Raw genomic sequence first — 20,154 nt, forward strand, 5'->3', positions numbered from 1 at the left:
ATGACCCACCAAAGAAAAGCCATCGCTTGGTTCTGAAAACGTGACACGTCTGCAGATTTCTGAAAATTATAAAACATGTCCTTTCAACGAGCTTTACAACCTCGACATGGACCAGCTTTAGCTAATGAACCTTAGATGAAAGCTCGAAGAGAACTTGTCCTGGGCTTCTTGTTGGAAACACCAAGACAACACGAATATTTCCAGATTACTTTTTTAAGGAAATTTTTTCATCTATTATACGCCTGAAGTTTTTTATTTCCCTTAAAAGATAAAGGTTTTAACAAGAAATTAAAATATTGAGAGTGAAAGAAGTTTAAAAAAAATTAAATATATACTGCTTACAGAGTCTCCTTCTTTTACTTTTTGTGCACGTCTGTATTGGAGTAGAAGACAACTCATAGGCTAGACTTTGTTTGAAAAAAATGTTTAAAAAATTTTGTTTTTAACCATCAGGTGAGGTTTGGTTATCACGATCCTGCCAGCTAGGCTTTTCAAATGAAAGATTTTCTTGTTAATGATGATGAAATCAAGTCTTTCAGAGAAAAACAAACAAACAAACGAAAGAAAGAAAGCGAGAAACTGTGTGATTTGTATTTGAGAGTAACACAGTAAAATAGCTCGTGAAGTTTTATGACTGAGACTTCGGAAAAACTGAGGTCGACCATTATTACCTTACAGTAATTTTTGAAATCTCAAATGTAAAAACAATCAAACAATGTATTTTATTATAATTATTATTTACCTTTCAGAAATACCGAACTGTACCTACCTTGGTTTGCAGTCGCGAGGATGTGAGAGCAACCTCCTAATAGGGCAAACAGATACAGGAAAAGCTTCATTCTAGACATTTCGCCTGTACAGAAGCTCCATTCGCTCATACCTGAGAAACCGCGTTTTTAATGGCTGTATCATCTCTGACAAACGTTCATCACCTAACCGTGCATGAATACATGTAAGACTCTGTGTCGACATGGTAACACCAACGCTTTATGACCAAGGAAGTATTCCTTTAATTTTTAATGATGTAAATGTTTTTGTTAAGCAGAAAGAAAAGATGAATAAAGATGTGTTACGTTTTTTTCCTGAATGGCACGACACATTTAAGCTTTCTCACGCATTTCAGAATAGCAAACAGAGGATTTCTTATTGGGATCAATTTTGATCTTGTTCTAGGGAGACAGTCTAAGCAAATACTTCTTTTTCACGTGGGAAAAATATAATCCTGGACTTACCAGGAATATGGGAGAAATCATCTTTTCATTTCGAATTTTTCCCCCTGTAGGGCTGTTGAATATTATAAAGGTATGTCGTGATACACCCTCATAACAATGTGTGAGCGTTTACATTTATCGTTGTCTAATTTCAGGCACACGTCAAAATAGCTTTGGGGGCCAAATGATTTATGCCCATCTACTATTTAACAATTACAAGTCTCAGTCTCAGTGAATTGCGTTGAATAATCCTCGAGTTGAAGTCGAGGGGATTTGTTATCACGAGTCTGTAAATAAGGGAATCATTATATTTTTATCTTTTTCCCTTTTTCAGTTCAGAATAAGAGAAAATAAAATTAGCTGATAAATGTTTTATATAATGTATAACTTCCTTTGGGTACTGTTTTCCTGATTACTCTGGATAACGTGCTGGTTGGAATGGTTCAATATTTTACTATTTTATTCATTTGTTTTTTTGTTTTTTGTTTTGTTTTTGTGTTTTTTTTTGTTCATTATTTTCGTTGAATAGAGACTTTACGAGTCTGTAAATAAGTCAATCTTTTTCTACGCAGTATTTTTTTCTTTTTTCCCATTTTTAGTTCAGGATTCAAGGAAATAGAGCAACATGGAATCTTTCTTTTTTTACATAATCATATAATGCCAAAAAAACCTTTTTTTAAGCAGTGCAGTATGCAGGTAGAATTTTGATTTTAATATATTTGCGGGTGTTTTGCTTTGTTTTGTTTTGTTCTTTTTAGGAGTATTTTGATATAGTGTTTCTTATGGATATCAGTTCTGTCCTACCCTTAGTGATAATTTAATACCTTCCATAATAACGAAGAGGACCAACCGGTGGTTTCGAAAGACCGTAGCAATCAAATAAGCCGCAATTCTTAAACGAAATAAAGTGGTGCTAATAGCAGCAGTTTTTTTTATTTTCGAAGCACACCTCATGTTAACAACGTCTTGTGTCTCATACTTCTAAAAAACGGTTTCTGAAATCAGAATTTTGTTCTCCCGATAAAAAAGTTTTGACTTCGCTCCCTAGAGTTTGCTCATAAGTGAAATTTGCTGAGGAAGACGTTGATTTGCTTTCATCCGTTTGGAATTGGGACCAAAAGTAGTTAATACAGATACTTGAGCCCTTGCGATGCTTTTGCCATATTACGCAATAATTAAGCACCATTCACCAACCCAATTTTTATTCTTTTCCTAGGGTTGACCTTTCCTAGCCTTTTAACTACCTGTGTGTCAAGTTTCGGTCGCAATATTGTGAATCACTCGAAATATTTGGAGTTTAATGGTATTTTTGGGAAGTCTGAAATTCCTACTCTGTTCCTGGGAAAGTATTTGTCTTTACGAGCAGCTGGTTCCCGTTAACCCACCCGGAGTACATGCATGAGATCTCATGTTTCCAGGATTCTCTTATTCTTTTCTTCATCTTGCATCATTGAAAAATCTTTATCAGAATTCGAAAAACTACAAAAGAGGTAAGAAACATACCAGTTCAGATTTTTCACCAACTGCAACAGCAGGTGGTATTGATAGAGTGCAAAGTTGACCTGCAACCCTTGACATCATTATCTTAACGATAAGTAGTAATTATTGACAAAGATGATAAATGAGATACATCGCGCGATAAAATCAAAATATGGCGCGATAAATGGAAATTAAAAATGAAAAATTATCGCGCGATAAATGGGAAACTTGTAAGGTCGCATGTGATCGGCTGTCACGCACCTTGTTTCCAAAAGAGACAACAATGGCTGCAATAGTTGGAAAAGTACTTTCTTAATGGGGTTGGGGATACAGAAGTGACATTTAGAAATTTACAGCCATTGTCGTCCATTGAAACAACGGGCGTGACAGCCGATTACGTACGACCTAGCAAGTTTCCCATTTATCGCGCGATAAAATTGAATTTTATCGGAATCCAATTACCCTTCCCACGGAAAATTTAACTTTTATTAACGCCTACAAAACGGATTTGCGACGTTCCAAGTTTTAAAATCTTCTTTCATATTGTAAGGTCTTTCGATGGATTAAAGAATTATCAGATGCATTGGAATGAATTCCACCGCGCGAGTGGCTCAAGGTTTTATTGTTCTAAGTTTAAATAACAATAATTCCACCTTCTCATCCAAACTTATTCCTCAGCTAGGAAAAGGAAAGTGCAACCTTTTATTAAATAAAAGCAATAAAAATTTTCCCATACGTTGATATTACGCAACATAAAGGTTTAAGTTTGCAAAAATCTCAAAGGGGTCGAACCGCAAATGAAGTGACAAGTAGAATGCTTGAGGTAACCGTTTGGAATATCTGTAGAGCGGTCTTATCAAACTAAAATCTTGCTTTGACCAGTAGTCATTATGGAAAAAATGTAAGATTACACTGAACGAATAGAACAGAGAGAAGGAAAATTAAGAAACACAACCAACAGTGGCGACTTAATTTTAATTTAGAAGTGGTCACACGCACTAGGAGCGCTGGAAGCAAACAAAAAAAATTTTCAATTTTCTCGGCGTAGCCTTAATGAAATATATATTCAGTCGAATATTTCTTATGTTTTCGCGACAAATTATAGGAAAAGTTTCGAAGGAGAATATTCTTAAGAATAAAAATAAAATCATGGGATACACAAAAACCCGGGGATCCTACATGTTCGAAAGGCGGGTGACACTGATCTAGGATTAAAAGTTCTGATATCCCTTGTTTGAAAGTATATATTATGTTAACGTTTTAAGAGGATGTCTTTCAGTTAAAACAAAAGTACTGAGATATGAGCAGTGCTGCTCAACGAAGAACAGTGAAAAGAGATGATGTTTCCCGTCTGGCCCTCTTACTTTGCCAGTAAGTATACAGAAACTTCTAACACTTCGTGCGAACCATAATGATATAGACATGATAGAGAAAGCACCAGTTAGTAATCAATTAGGAGGCAGTCAAGGTTATGTCAGAGCAGAAGTTCCGTATTTTCCGGCACTAGAACTGTGCAATGGGATGATAGGTGTTTCCAAGTAAAAAAATGAGGAGTGTGAAAGCAACCAATGAGGTAGTTCGTTTTGATTAGCGGAAAGTAAAGGGTAATGGTCTATAAATAAGATATACGTTCTTAAGTTCTTCCTTAAGGTTTCAGCCGAAAGGATCGTTTCTACGACGATCACTTAAGAAAACATTACCTTTAACGGCGCCAGAGCAAATCACATCCTATAACTAAGGGGATTTAACCAAAAAACAACTTCTTAAATAAGTTAAATTACAAACATCTTGGTTAGCGAACGTCATTACCGTGTAGAATAAAAAAAAAGTGAAATTAAGTAAGTTTTGTGGCATACTGATTATAATCACCTTTTGCTTCTAGCCTCTCGCTAGAAGCAAAAGGTGACGGTCACCGCCATCACGACCGCCACCTCCACCCCCATCACCACCACCATCACCACCACCGGTACCACCGCCAACGCCATCACCTCAAGCAGTGCCACTGCCACCACCATTACCACCACCATCACCACCGCCATCACCAACGCCACCGCCACGGCCATCACCACCACCATCACCAGCGCCATCACCACCGTCACCGCCAACGCCATCACCACCGCCATCGCCACCGCCATCGCCACCGCCATCGCTACTACCACCGCCATTCCAACTGCCACTGCTACTGCTGCTGCTACTGCTACTGCTATTGCCACTGTGGCTGTAACTTTCACTGATATGACCAACGTTAATGACTGGAGAGAAAAAATGTTTTCATGCGTTACAGGTTAGCTGGAACAAGAAATCTGTCATCACTTTTTAAAATTAACAATAGTCCAAGATGAAAAACTGTATTTCTCAGGCATTGTTATCGATTGAAATATTGCTGATTTGGAAAACCAGCCAGCAACTGATTTCCCTTAACCTGAACCAGCCTCTCACACTCTGGAATACACTGGCCTAAGGAGGTTTATTGAAAAATGTCGCCAAGCTATGTTATTGAGCTTACTTGCTTCGCATTTCATCGCCATATCACAATTTTCCTGAGGATTAAAACAACATATTTTCCTATAAGTTATATATTATAATTGATATGTTTGGATGCAAGCCACGGGTACTTGATATCGTTGTAGCTAAGCTAAATTTTTCCTTTTTAACATTTTTTGCTTTTGCTATTTTGGTTTCTGTAAGAAAGATGATATAAGTTGTTAGATGGAACCTTGTATACTCATAGTTTTCATTCTACCTTTGAGTCTAAAGTTTTGTCAAAGTTTATCATTTTATGGTTTTTTTTTCACATTTGTCATCCAGCCAAGACTATGACCATATCAGCATTTTTTTGACATTTTAATCGAGTATAATGAATGGCTCCAATAGTACTGCTTCATTTACCATCGAGACTTGTATTTCTATGTTGATCGATCGACACCTTTTTTCCATGATACATTGATTTTTGTGGTGGTTATTCATGTGTGCTCTAGTGATTAACGTAATATTCACAAAGACATGACCCACCAAAGCAAAGCCATTGCTTGGTTCTTCAAACTCGACACGTCTGCAGACGTATTTTATTCTCAAGTGGCCCACTGTTAAAGGTTTATACGAATATAGATTATTTATGTTAGCACACGGCTGTTTTTATAACTTCTTCCCCGTTCCTATTATGAAGCTATTTCCGAAATATGAGTGCAAAATACACGACCACATCAGCTCTGCTGTAATTTTTATCGTGTTCAAATAAATGTTGTTGTTGTTGTTAAGAAGTTGATTAAAATTGCTTTAATCCGTTGGGAATTGGAACCAAAGTAGTTCCCTCGACTTCCCGTCGAAAAAAAGTTTTTTTTTTGCCCACGAAAAGGGGTTAGGACACGTGGTTCGCAACAAAAGAAAGTTAATACCTTCATAGTAAATTAAGGTCAGTTCAATAACAATCTGCTGGTAGCTTTTACGACAAATGGCGTTAAACACTCTGTCCCTCTTCACTGTTTTACATTATCCCACGTCACTGGGTGTCAACAAGTACTTTCTCCGCATTTCCAATGTTTCCCAAAGAATAATGATTATAGATATATGAAAATCATATATATGCGCTGCGGTGAAGAAACGAATTTAAGAGATCCTCGCAGCTATGAACACTACGGAGCTAGTAGTTGAAATAAGACCAAAGAGTTCCGATGTTTAATTAGACCATACCAATTTCCGTTTCGAGGCTAGAATGATCGGAACGAAACTAGATTAACTCGTGCTTGAGGATTTCGTTGAATAGCTTCTTATAGTTCAAATGACTCCATACGTCACTCGGCAGTCCAGGAGAGAATTCAGGGCTGAAATGCCCGCAGCGATTACAATCTTTGCTTTCCGTGAATCAAGTAAACATTATAAAAGATGATGAATTTTTATTCTAATTCGTTATATCAGCTAAATTTGGGTTCACTTAAAATAACCCGCGAAACAGATCATATGACATGAAAAAATTAGCATAATTACGTCACGCAATGCATCACGCTGGGTTTGATGGTCGCAGGGAAATGTCGAGTTTGTCGTTCAATAGAGTTTTGGTCCATGAAAGCGTAAAATCATTAACGATGGAAGCAAATTTGCAGAAAGGAAGGCTATTTCATCGCGTTCCGTGCGCTAAATCTCGGGAGAAACTTCAAGAATTCTTTCTGAGTGTTGCGCGTTGTTTCGTAAATAACACTGTGATGTATTTTAACTTGTTTGCGTTTCCTTTTAAGCCATGCAATACGTCTGTAATAACCAGAGTGCCAAATTTTATTCTTTAATTTTGATCTTTTCCACACTGTGCGTTGTTCATGACGTTACATTTCAACGAAAATTATCGAGAAGGCGCTTTCCGACCCTTTCCTTACTTTGTAAGTCACGCAAGCGCGCAAGCGTTACGACCGAGCGCGTTTACGTTTACAATTGTTTATGCCTATTGACACATTTTCATAGAATTGTAATGAATTAGGTTTTTTTTTTTGAGAAATTTCTCTCTCCAACATTGAACAGAGGCTCTGACGTCCGCGGTGGAATGGTCAATTTTTAAAAAAATAATTGGTGATTTATTGCGACTTTTAAACAGGCTGGTTCTGTTCTGCTTTAGAGCTAGTTTAAATGGGAGTGGGAGCTGACACTAAGAACTACGTTTCCTACTCTCTGCGAGAAGTGCACCCTTCAACAAGTACAAAGGGTTAAGGTTAAGGGAACGGGGTCAAAGGTTTATCGTCCTTAGGGACGGCTAAAGGTTCATCGTCCTCTCCGAGAAGGCTAGAGTGTCTTACCATTTCTAAATGGTTCTAACAAAGACTAAAAGTTCTCCTCAGTTATTTCAAGACCATGAGTGTTAATCCGGTCTGGGGCTTGAACCCTCAACCTTCCGCACGGGAGTCCAGCGCTCTACAACATGAGCTCACCAAGTGCGAATGAAAGACTGAGTCTAACGCTACGAAGCGCTTTATTAACCCAAGAATAGTCAAAACGTTTTACATCAAAAGCATCGATTTAAACGTCATAAAGGTAACTCTTTTCAAGAAAGCTTGATTTCAATCGGATTGTCTTTGTGTTTAGAATTATATGATAAAATCTACCTATAGGCTGTCGTAAATTTATTGCATATGACACACCCTTTCGGAATTTGTCTTCAAAAGCACCAAAGTTCGACACCCCGAAGCCCCCAATTTGAAAACAAGTCAATTATTTGGTTGTAACCATCGGGACATGAACTACATTAGTAAATCAACTTATTCATTCATTTGCTTGTTTGTTTGTTTGTTTAAAGGTCTTTCATAGAATGAAATAGAACGTAACACCCTGTTACAAGAAACTATTATTGGTAGGCGGTCATGTTGCTAAGCAAGGTTCAAAATGGCGGCGAACAATACTAAATTTTTTGCCACTTTTTATAAAGCAAATTTTATCAAGGTGAAAATTTTTTGCAAAGCTTAAAAGACGTGCAGTATTATAATTGTGCGAAAATGTTTTGACGAAGAAGGTGGCGCAATACCTTCTAAGGCGGCCTCAATGGGATTAAACGTGAGCCGTAAACTGGGAAAATTAAGCCGCTTGGCGTACAAGTACACAAATGTTAACCATTACTTGTAAGAAAAGAGAACCGTGTTAAGTGATCTATTTGCAGTAAAATGGCCGTTAGCAGAAAAAGCCACCACCCTATTGAGACCCTCCTTTTGGGAGCATGCTTCCCCTTCACAGTACATTTTTGCCACCCTTCCCCCGTCTCGTTTTCTTTCTTTTGCTGCTAAAGCACAGCGAATGTTTATTCTCCGCAATATCGTCCACAACTCCTTGGTTTTACCAGTCCATATGCAAAAAAGTCGCCACAATTCTTGACCGATATAAATTTCTGATCACCACAGCAGTCGTTTTCAGAAGTAAAGCAAACCCTCATGTTTACTACACCTTGCGTCACATTAGGGTGATGTCCATCCAACCATCCGGGTCTTTTAGCATTGCAGTGAGATAGAGGAACACAGGCTGATGGCATTTGAGTACCAGCTGGTTCGACAAAACGGAACCATTTTTTTACAGAAGGTAAAATTTCTCGGTCACATTGGCCGCCAGCACCCTCGAAGGTTTTCTTCCTTTTCGCCTGATTTAGCACATCATGATTATAGCAAGGGTCTATGGATTAAATAACAATTATTTCATGGACGTGCTTTATAGCAGGGTATATGCGTTAAGTAACAATTATTCCATAGGCGTGCGTTGGATATGAGATGGTAAATAGCCAACAAGACGTCAAATGCCGAATTGGCTTTAACCAATCTTATCTCCAACAGGCGCGGTCAGAATAATGTTTTCATTCAATTTCATTCAATCCTTAATGTTTGCCAATTTACCTTATTTATCAACCACTAAACGGAGAGGTGCCATAAACGGCCTCGCATCTGAGTGCAAAACTTTTCAAAATTTTAAATCCATAGAATACTTCTCTAAAACTTTCCAAGATTCTATAAACAAAAGGTTATTGCAACTATCTCCCCAACAGATTTGGCTATAGCGGTTCTGTTCTCTGAAATGTGTCACAAGTTGGGCGATAGAATCTCCAAATGAATTTAAGAGACTTTTGCAAAATTACTAGGTCAGTATTTAAATGCACAGCATTAATAGAAAACAATAAAGCAATCACATTTTAAGGATTTTTATTGTGTATTGTTTACTTTTGTCTCAAACCTGACTGAATTTGACGGTGGGTAAGATGAGAATACTACCATCACTACTACTGCTGCGTCTGATACAACTTATTTGAATTTTACCACTACAACTATTAATACTGCAACTACTAGCACACTACAATTACAACTACTACTACTACCACTATCACTACTACTAAAACTAGTACTTCTACGTCATTGAAAATGTCAAGAAGATGACATACTTACCATCAAATCCATAAACCTCCACTTTTAGACAATTCCAGACATGCTGCAAATTTGGAATAAAGCGAACATGCCTTGCAGACACTGTCTTTGGAAGCTTGTGTTGGTCAATTGTAACATTTTTGCCCGACCTGTCAAAATGCTTCGGAACAAAAGGAAAGATTAAATGAAAGTGATGAGTGATTATTCATTAATATTTTTATAAACGATCATTGTCTTTATTTGGTTAACGCTTTCATTTCTTGAAGGTATTAGCTAATTTTTATTGCTATACTGTAAAATTTGAGAGGAAAGAGAGGTTATATATGTATGAGTCTATTCAGACAGTGAAGTTGAATTGACTGCAACTCCAAGTACGTCATCATGGCAAATCGGTGTTCATCAGAATGGCTCTCATAGAAGGATTTGGTCATACCCTCTCAACTAAGTAACAGAAATGGAAACTCTTACGAGGATTCAGGTCATAGCGAGGTTCTTATATGCCATGAGTCCTACAGGCTGGTAGGATCATTTATTACTTTTTATAGTATCTTTTGTCATAAACTTTCTAGTGAAGTGACCAGTTATGCAGCCGCCAGCCAGAATAATCATACTCATGATAATTTTTTTCTTTTCTAGAGCTCTTTACAATCCACTCAGTCATTAAATCCCCATACCATAATGGACCCATCTTCTTGTTCGTAAGGCACCCACTGTGTTCCATAATTTGAGAATAACAGGCTGAATTTGGTAATCCAGCCGTCTGCACCTCCTCGCGTTGCAACAGCACAAACATCGATTGTTCGATTGAAATCAATCCCGCACACCAACCTGTCCCGTTTAGCCGACCATGAGAGGCCTGATGAGATTCATCTAAGTGGGAAGACGCTGTCATTTGCTGATTAGAGATCACGTTGGGGTTGGCAACACCAATAGGGTTGTCTAAGCAGTCGTTGACATGATCTATGCAAGCACAAATGTACTTTCATCTCTTTACATTTTAGCTGATTTGCACAGATAATTTGGCCCTGGGTTAGTTTAACCATTTCATTTAGCCATGTTCATTTGTGGGCAGTTCTTACCTTCAGTTTTGCCTGAAAACACTACTTACGAGATCTCCACCCTGGTACAAGACACCAACTCAGCTTAACCTCTAATTCTAGACTGATACTGGTCGGTTTTTAACAACCTAGGCTTGTGTTGTAACCAATTTTGCGCTTTAAGGTTGCACGGGACAGTTTTTCAGAAATTGAAAAGAGGTTAAGTAGTCACACGAAGTCCATCGTAGTCGTTCAGCATAAATACCATCACCATTCCTCTTTACCGTTATAAAATCAAATGACAGCAAGGCATTATGAGGGGCTTCAGAATGATCTAACAACTATCACTCTGAATTTTTTATCTCCCTTCAAACAGTGTCACTTTCCGTCAAGCCGTCAATTTAGGATAGGTCCTCCCATTTTCATACATGCATACATACATACATACATATATATGTTTTTATTTAAATATATGTATATATATATAATATACCCTTTTGTGTAACAGGGTAATTTGGTATTATCATTTACTTGATGACGTAAATTGGCCACTGTAAAGAGTATGGAGGAAAGTGATGAGAAGTTCTGACCTTCAGTGGAGGAATTGTGGGTTGTGTGTGTTTATATGCAGAAAATGAAACTATGCTATTGGTGGGAATATGGTGACGAGAAAACAAAAATAAACTATTTCAATGAAAAGCATTCGCTGATACCGTGGAGATTAAGAGTGTTGATGTGAGAGATAAATTTTTGTTCTATAGTTTTGCGGCTCTCCGAACTGCCAAGATGTAGGGAAAGACCGCAAATTGCCATGAGTTTCTTAGAATGATAAGGGAGATGAAAGTGTTTAACGACTGGCTTGGATGCGTTCTTGATATTTATGTTATTAACTCAGTCGATGGTACTATATTATCCTGGAGTATGTCTTACTTGTACATCTGCCTCCCTTTCGATCAAAGGGACAGACACAGCTGTAATGTCCAATCAGATCTTGACACGTCCCTTTTAGGCATGGGTTGCTTGAGCATTCGTCCACTATATCTGAATTAAGGGAACGGTAGGAGAAAATAAATTATCTCCTGCGACCATTATTTTACGCCATTAGTCACCCAGAAGAGGGGTGGGGTGGGAGAATTTTGGTTCCCTCACGACAAAACTTACCGATCTCTTCATAAAAGATTCCTTCACCCCCCCCCTCCCCCCCTACCTCCGGGCGATAAAAAATGGACAGTTCTCAAAGATGATTCCATGATTATATCATCAAGATTTCATGTGTAGGGATAATTTTAGATATAATTATTTTAAAAAATCTAAGGTTTGCGGGTTGCTCAACAAAAATCTCGATAACTGTCATTATGGATCAATCTGGAAAGGAAAGGACCATTTCATGTTTCCAAGGGGGACTGGGAAGTTGTGGTGGACATCATTGCAATTGCAGGTTGTTTATATCATTTAGATTATTATTTAAATTGAGGGGTGTTTGGAAAGTTAAATAAATTATTACAATCGGTACTTGTATCATTCTCATCATGTTTTGAAATTTTCTAGGAAGACGTGTTCGATACAATATGATAACTTTATTTATATTCGGTATTTCCATCAGTCAATTAACTACAATGAAAATGATAAAAATATTTCAAAAACGAAAACGTCTTTTCGTGATTTTCGCTATGTGGTAAACTTCATGCATCATACACTATGCAACACATGTGTTCTAGCTATACTGACCAGTTTCACAGTACATTCCAGAGCTCCCCTCGACGCAGTGACAGGTGTAATTATTTTTCCCATTTTTGCAAGTGGCTCCGTTTAAACATTTATGTCCGTGGCAGTAGTTTCTTGCTGCAGCAAATCAAAATCAATGCGGAAATGGCTTAGTGGAGCAGTTGAAAGACAAGTTTCCCTCTGCAGTCACATACATACATTTTCCTTTCTATGCCCATCAAATGACCCTTTTCCAATTTCTAAGAGTAAGCACAACACTCGACAGTTGTCTTCAAATGCACGTCAAAAATCATATGACGGACGTCACCGTATCGAATCTCGCTCAAAAGGCTGTATTTTATATGAGACATGACTGATAAGCTATAAAAGTAAAAACAAAAAGGCCTAAAACCAAAGCAGAAACTTTAAGTGAACCACGCTTCTCTACTGTTCCTATTCGAGATGCCGAGAAAGTCATAAGTTTGTAGCTGAGTAAGTAAAATAACTGACTTTACAGTCCATTTTGAAAATGTCTTAAGAACAGTATAGTTTACTTTTTCGCATTTCTATCCGCTTTAAGCAGGGAATATTTGCACTCTTCTTTCAATATTTTTTTTTTCGAAAAAAGAATGTAGGCTGACTACAGTAAGACATCGATGGACTCCTTCGCAGAAAGGTTTTTTTGCGGGCATGAGGTACGCATAAACTATGCCGCGTTTCTAATGAATGCTATTGTATCATACTCGTAGCTAAGGTATACTGTCGTCCAAAATCAGATTGCATTAATGCAATCAACGGAAAGCTTGTCAATAGACGGGACAAATTCAATCATACGTACAGCGCTTTCAAAAACATTGAAGTCTACCAGAGCTTGCAAAGACAAATTACAATGCATTAGGTTGCGCATTGGTATCCATGCAAAATTTATTACGTGGCTTACTCTGACAATCTTCTCCTTCCCATTCTGGAGGACAAGTGCATTTGTAGCTCCCAGGGCTGTTTTTGCATGTTCCTGAATGGCAAGGATTGTTGATGCATTCGTCTATGTCTAAATACAGGTAGTAAAGTGAAAGAGTTAATGGAAGACAGAGTTGACAGAAGAATTTATCTAAAGGGGTAGTGGGGTGGATGATTTTCAGGTGATCACATGGTTTTCAAGGGGAACCACAAATTGATAGCTCTGGCTTTGAATGATGGATACATGAATGAATGAAAACTCCTACCACTTTAAGATATACCTCCGATCTCAAACCTGAGACAGCGGATTTCTCAATCATCAAAATCAGATATCTTTCGAAACTGCTTCCAGAGTGAAAACATTCGTAAATGGAAAAATACAGATAAGACTGCTACTTTTTTTTCTTTTAGAAAGCATTCATTTTATATAACCGAGTAATAATTGGTCTTTGAACTGTGTAAGGTCGATGCAATGTCTTTCTTCTATTTCCGTTTTTGTCTTTTTTTGTTTTTGTTTTCTCTTCTGGCATTTTTGTTGTCGTTTTTACCTTTACTCTTCTGGTTTTTGTAAGTTAAGTGTTACGTTCCTTTGTTCTTTGTTTAATCTGGATTTACGCAAATGAATAAATAACCACTTAGAGTAAAATTATCTTGTCCGTCATGGTTCTAGGCAAAATATTGTGTTTCAAACTTGTAAATAAGGTTTAAAAGAGGAAAAACCGTCTCTTTAAGGCATTAATATCTTATTACCACGTTGCTGATTTCGAAAAACAGCCAGGAGCTGATTCTCTCTTGAGCTGTGCCAGCCTCTAATATTTCGTTCTGGCTGAACGAGGCTAGTTGAAAATTTTCACCAGCTATGTTAGTCAGCTTACCTTCTTCGCATTGTTTCGCCATATCACAATTGCTCTAAGGATTAAAACAACACGTTTAACTATTAGTAATAGATCATTACTGATATATATGGATACAAACCAAGGATACTTTACGTTAGGCCCGGTTCAAACGTCGAACTCTTCATGTACCGAACCCTTTACCTTTTCGAGTCGACTTGAATAATTAGGTTTGGCAGATGATTTAAGCGTCGAACTTAATGTGCTGTATCTAATTCTCACAAAGACTTGAGAACAAAGTCTGCGGTCGGCAGTGCTAGATTCAATATGGCGGATAACATGTCGGGAAGCGAGTACTCTGGAAACTGGGAGCTTGTTATTCTCGTTAATACCATCCGTCAAAATAGAAGATGGCGCTTAAACATGCGAATGAGCCTACACCACCTTGTTTCCCGTAAAAGACAAGTTTTAGATGTGTGCTTCCTTCTTTTATTATTGAATTCCAATCAAGGCAACAACATCACTACCAATATAATAAAAGCTAAGTTTTTCGTTTGTCTCACGATGTAATTACGTGTGATGTATATCGCGACGTTTAGACTGCATACTGCTAGTCTTCTTCAGGCGATGAGGTCGACTGGTCATGCATGATCTTAAAGTATAATACTCTGCTGTGCTTAGTTGTTTTTCAACAGCTCTGATTGGTGAATTTCGATCCTTGCTGTTTAACTCAGCGATTTCCTCCCTCGGCGGTCCGCTGTCGCACGGCTCTCCTGTTGTTATATTTTTTGATCGTGGGCATCCACGCTCCTGGAATTTCTATTCCACTATCCCTGTTGATGTTGTCAGGGTGAAGTCTTATATGAATTGCCTCTTTGACTTTGAAAGGTAGATGGAGGGTACTTCTACGCAAGAGTGAGAGCGATCGAGACCAAGTCCGTATTATAACCTGTCATGCATGGTCTGTCACAATATTTGTATCATGCAAGGTGGTGCAATTTCCAAGCAATTGGACCTGGGCAATTCTGAGAATAGAGATCGGGAAGAAATCAAGAAGTTATTGGAAATGTGTGATTGCCCAAGTGTAAGGGATGCACTTCAAAAGATTAAACTGATAATTTTTCTAATATACTGATCGGACCAGAACGAATTTCAATGCAAATTGAAACTATAAATAATCTAAATCTTTGTCTTTTCTCCACTTCTCTTTCATTTAAATTTTCAAAACCATTTCTTATATTTTCTTGAAATCATTATCAAAATTTCAATGTGTCAATATTTAGAAATATAATCAAGTATGAAACCAGTATGAAATGTTGTCTGATGGACCATGATGATGGTAATCTACCAATAGAAATCCATTTGTATATTACTATTGTACTTCAAAAGCTTACACCGATAATTTTTTTAACATACTGATCGAACCAGAACTAATTTCAATGTAAACTGAAACTATAACTAATCTTAATTTTTGTCTTTATCTCCCCCCTTCTCTTTCATTTTAACTTTCAAAACTATTTCTTATATTTTCTTTAAATCATTAAAATCTAACATTCATTAACTCAAATCAATATTTGATATCAATATCTGGTAGAGCAGTCCCATAAGACCCATCTGGCATTCTAAGACACACTTTTTAACCACTCCGTGGTTGATGTATTTCGACGTTTGCTGTTTGATTGATCATTAGTTTGATCGCCTGAAATCATCTCTTACTCCAGTTTCTCATGAAAGCAAAGCTCGCAATAGGCTACTGACCTTCCTTGCTTCCAGCCCAAAGCATTTTCGTCGTTTTCAAAGACACAACATACAGCGCAAAAGTACTCCTTATACGTTAGACATGTATACTTTGTTGTTTTAAAACAAGATGAGCACATACTTTCCTCCCTTTCCCGCCATATTGTTCGAACGCTTTTGCGCATGGCATGTATGCGAAACGTTCTGAATTGTGGGTAAAATATAATTTATTTAATATATATATATAATGTTTGCATTAGATTCAGTACATGAAAAGTTCGACGTATGAAACGATGTCGATCTTTTACCGTTTTATCCGACAAGCCTAGTAGGATAGAACGGTACTGTCGACCCGAATACAAATCTGCCGATCCTAATTGATTCGTACGTCGTACTTTTCATTTACTTAATAGCAACTTTAGGTTCGGTACATGAAAAGTTCGACGTTTGAACAGGGCCTTAGCTACACTTGCATCGTATGTTTTCCTTTTTTTCAATTTTTTTCTGCGTTAATTTCCATGAGAAACATGACGTAAGTTGTGAGACGGAACTTTGTATAGTTATAGTGTTCATTCTATCGAGATAAACACCCGAAGAGAAATTCCATATCTATGTGCGCCCATGTGTTATTCTATATATATATATATCTATTGAGTATAACAAATGCCTCTAAACTAACTGTTTGGATCGTTTCCAATCGAGACTTGTATTTCTATCATGTGCAAAGGAGGCGTCAATTAATTATCCATCAAAAGATTCAAATAATTTCCGAAGGAATATTCAACTATCCTCAGGAAAAACATCTACGCAGGGGAGTAATGTATGTTAGGTATTTAGTCTTTCAGCTTTATTTTGTTTTGGCTTGCCTCTCCAATTTCTAAACATCATCTCTTTGCACGTTTTGACATATGTTTCACGTCGTTTTTTAAAAATACGAATTTGATGTTAAATCCTACAATATTCTGAAGTCGACATTTGTTTTAGATTTGTGAGCGACTGGGTAAGACTTCTTACCTCAATACCCAAGTATAGAAAGTCATCCATAGGTTTTATATCGTTCGGATGTTTTAATTGGTCCGAGTCACTCAGCTGACACAGGACTTTGTCTTTCCTTACTTGACCTATGTTGATTGATCGACATTTCGGCTCCATGATACATCGATTTCTGCAGTGGTTAGTTATGTGTGGTCCAATAAATAACGTAATATTGGCAAAGACATGACCCACCAAAGCAAAGCCACGGCTTGGTTCTGAAAACTTGACACGTCTGCAGATTTCTGAAAATTTTAAAACAGGTCCTTTCAATAAGCTTTACAACCTCGACATAACCCAGCTTTAGCTAGGGAAGCGTAGATGAAAGCTCGAAGAAAACCTGTCCCAGGCTTCCTGTTGGAAACACCAAGAGGACACGAATATTTCCAAATTACTTTTTTAAGTAAACGTTTTCATCTATTATACGCCTGAAGTTTTTTATTTCCCTTAAAAGATAAAGGTTTCGAAAAAACCAAAATATTGAGAGTGAAAAGCCAAAAAAAAAATGAAATATAAACTCCTTACAGAGTCTCCTTCTTTAACCTTTTGTGCACGCCTGTATTGGAATAGAATACAACTCAAAGGCTAGACTTTGTTTAACAAAAATGTTTAAAAAATTTTTTTTTAACCATCGTGTGAGGTTTGGTTATCACGATCCTGCCAGCTAGGCTTTCCACGTGAAAGATTTTTCTGTTAATGATGATGAAATCAAGCCTCTCAGGGAAAAAAAACAAAAAAATAAACGAAAGACAGCGAGAAACTGTGTGATTTGTATTTTGAGAGTAACACAGGAATATAGCTTGTGAAGTTTTATGACTGAGACATCGGAAAAACTGAGGTCGACTACTATTACCTTACAGTAATTTTTGAAACCTCAAATGTAAAAACAATCAAACAGTGTATTTTATTATAATTATTATTTACCTTTCAGAAATGCTGAACTGTACCTACCTTGGTTTGCAGTCGCACGGTTGTGAGAGCAACCTCCTAATAGGGCAAACAGGTACAGAAAAAGCTTCATTTTAGACATTTAGCCTGTAGAGAAGCTCCATTTGCTCATACCAAAGAAACCGCGTTTTTAATGGCTGTATCATCTCTGACAAAGGTTAATCACCCAACCGCGCATGAATACATGTAAGACTCTGTGTCGACATGGTGGCACCAATGCTTTATGACCAAGGAAGTATTCCTTAATTTTTAATGATGTAAATGTTTTTGTTAAGCAGAGAAAAAAAGATGAATAAAGATGTGTTACGTTTTTTTTCCGGAATGGCATAACACATTTAAGCTTTCTCACGCCTTTTGTGTTCAGAATAGTAAACAGAGGAGTTGTTACTTGGATCAATTTTGATCTTGTTTTAGTGAGACAGTCTAAGCAAATGCTTTTTTTTCACGTGGGAAAAATATAATCCTAATCATCTTTTCATTTCGAATTTTTACCATGACAGGACGGAAAAACGCGTGGACTGTAAGTACCTCCCGTTGTCCCATACAAAGCCTTAGAAAACTTTTCTAAGGATTTGTATGGAACAACAGGAGGTACTTACAGTGCATGCATTATCCGTCCTGTCATGCCTGCAGGGCTGTTGAATCTTATAAAGGTATGTCGTGATACACCCTCCTAACAATGTGCGAGCGTTTACATTTATCGTTATCTAATTTCAGGCACACGTTAAAATAGCTTGTAGTGCCAAATGATTTATGCCCATCGATTATTTAACAATTACAAGTCTCAGTTGAAGTCGAGGAGATTATTCAAAAATCTTCATCATTTGTTGTTACGAGTCTGTTGAATAAGTGACTCGTTATTTTATCTTTTTCCCTTTTTTAGTTCCGAATAAGAGAAAATAAAATTAGCTGATAAATGTTTTATGGAATTATGTAACTTCCTTTGGGTACTGTTTTCCTGATTACTCCGGATAACGTGCTGGTTGAAATAGTTCAATATTTTATTGTTTTATTGGTTTTTTTTTTTTATTTTTTATTCTGTTTTGTTTTGTTGTGTTTTTTTTTTTTTGGTTTAATTCTGTTCGTTGTATAGAGACTTTACGAGTCTGTAAATAAGTCAATCTTTTTCTACGCATTTTTTTCTTTTCTCCCATTTTTAGTTCAGGATTCAAGGAAATATAACAAAATGAAATCATTTTTACATAATCATATAATGCCAAACAGACCTTTTTTGAGCAGTGCAGTATGCAGGTAGAATTTTGATTTTAATATGTTTGCGGGTGTTTTGCTTTGTTTTGTTTTGTTTTGTTCTTTTTATGAGTATTTTGATAAAGTTTTTCTTATGGATATCAGTTCTGTGTACACTCATCCCCCCCCAGCCCACCCTACCCTTAATGGTAATTTAATACATTCCATAATAACGAAGAGGACGAACCCGTGGTTTCAAAAGGCCGTAGCTATCAAATAAGCCGCAATTCTTAAACGAAATAAACTGGTGCTCATAGCAGCAGTCTTTTTATTTTTCGAAGCACACCTCATGTTAACAACTTCTTGTGCCTCATATTTCTAAAAAACGGTTTCTGAAATCAGAATTTTGTTCTCCCCCAAAAAAAGTTTTTACTTCGTTACCTAGAGTTTGCTCATAAACGAAATTTGCTTTGTAAGTTGATTTGCTTTCATCCATTGGGAATTGGTAGTAAATATATGTTATTTGCCGGCTGGGAGGTCCGTATGGTGAAAAACTGTGACCGAGGTCTTGAAAATACTGCCCGAGGCCGTAGGCCGAGGGCAGTATTTTCAAGACCGAGGTCACAGTTTTTCACCATACGGACCGACCCTTAGCCGGTAAATAACATATTTATTGTTTTTAAACTTGACGAAATTCTTTCCGAAAGAACCCGAATGACTTATGGCCGTAAATACGGCAAGATCTTCCATAAACTGAACAATTTTTGAGTGTGTAAATGGAAGTTAAAATAGAGGTGATGCAAATTTAAGAGAGATGCCTCAGCGAAACATTTTCATTTCCGTAAAGATAAAGGTGATTTAAAAGGCTTCCAAACAAACTTTGAAACATTATTTTTATAAGTATCTGTCACAATCTGACACCTGTCAATTAGAGAGCGCGCAAGAAAAAAAAATCGTAGGAACATTTGAAAACCAACAGAACTGGTTTGGCAAGGACTGTCACGACAATGTTTTCTTAAAAATCAGTTAATGATCTAACGGAAAGTATTATTTACTCTCATCGACCATTCATTCATGTACGAAGATTTACCTCTGTTCATTAAGTAAACGGCGAGGAAAGTAATTGTGAGTAAATTCAATTTTTTATTTT

General features: G+C 37.1%; 1 protein-coding gene across 1 annotated transcript; it reads right to left on the bottom strand.

Annotated features, from left to right (window-relative positions):
* Positions 1-7,627: 7,627 nt before the first annotated feature.
* Positions 7,628-18,167, bottom strand: LOC149051876 (uncharacterized). Its single transcript, XM_089202454.1, has 9 exons — positions 17,820-18,167; positions 16,851-17,113; positions 14,142-14,175; positions 13,250-13,357; positions 12,334-12,447; positions 11,536-11,646; positions 10,243-10,528; positions 9,590-9,728; positions 7,628-8,828 (listed from the first exon to the last, which is right to left on the bottom strand). Exons 1-8 carry the CDS (start codon positions 17,896-17,898, stop codon positions 9,614-9,616), a joined length of 1,110 nt encoding a protein of 369 aa, XP_089058580.1. The 5' UTR covers positions 17,899-18,167; the 3' UTR covers positions 7,628-8,828; positions 9,590-9,613.
* Between the last annotated feature and the right edge of the window lie 1,987 nt (positions 18,168-20,154).

Source organism: Pocillopora damicornis, chromosome 1 (assembly GCF_964200805.1).
Source record: "Pocillopora damicornis chromosome 1, jaPocDami1.2, whole genome shotgun sequence".
Classification (NCBI taxonomy): domain Eukaryota; kingdom Metazoa; phylum Cnidaria; class Anthozoa; order Scleractinia; family Pocilloporidae; genus Pocillopora; species Pocillopora damicornis.

Bases quoted from the DNA above. Each gene is read 5' to 3' on its own strand.
- LOC149051876 (XM_089202454.1), bottom strand. From the start codon at position 17,898: ATGTCTAAAATGAAGCTTTTTCTGTACCTGTTTGCCCTATTAGGAGGT. The intron at 17,114-17,819 runs GTAGGTACAGTT...TAAAATTTTCAG, and splicing joins CCGTGCGACTGCAAACCAAG to AAATCTGCAGACGTGTCAAG. The intron at 14,176-16,850 runs GTAAGAAGTCTT...TTTAATCCTTAG, and splicing joins TTCTATACTTGGGTATTGAG to AGCAATTGTGATATGGCGAA.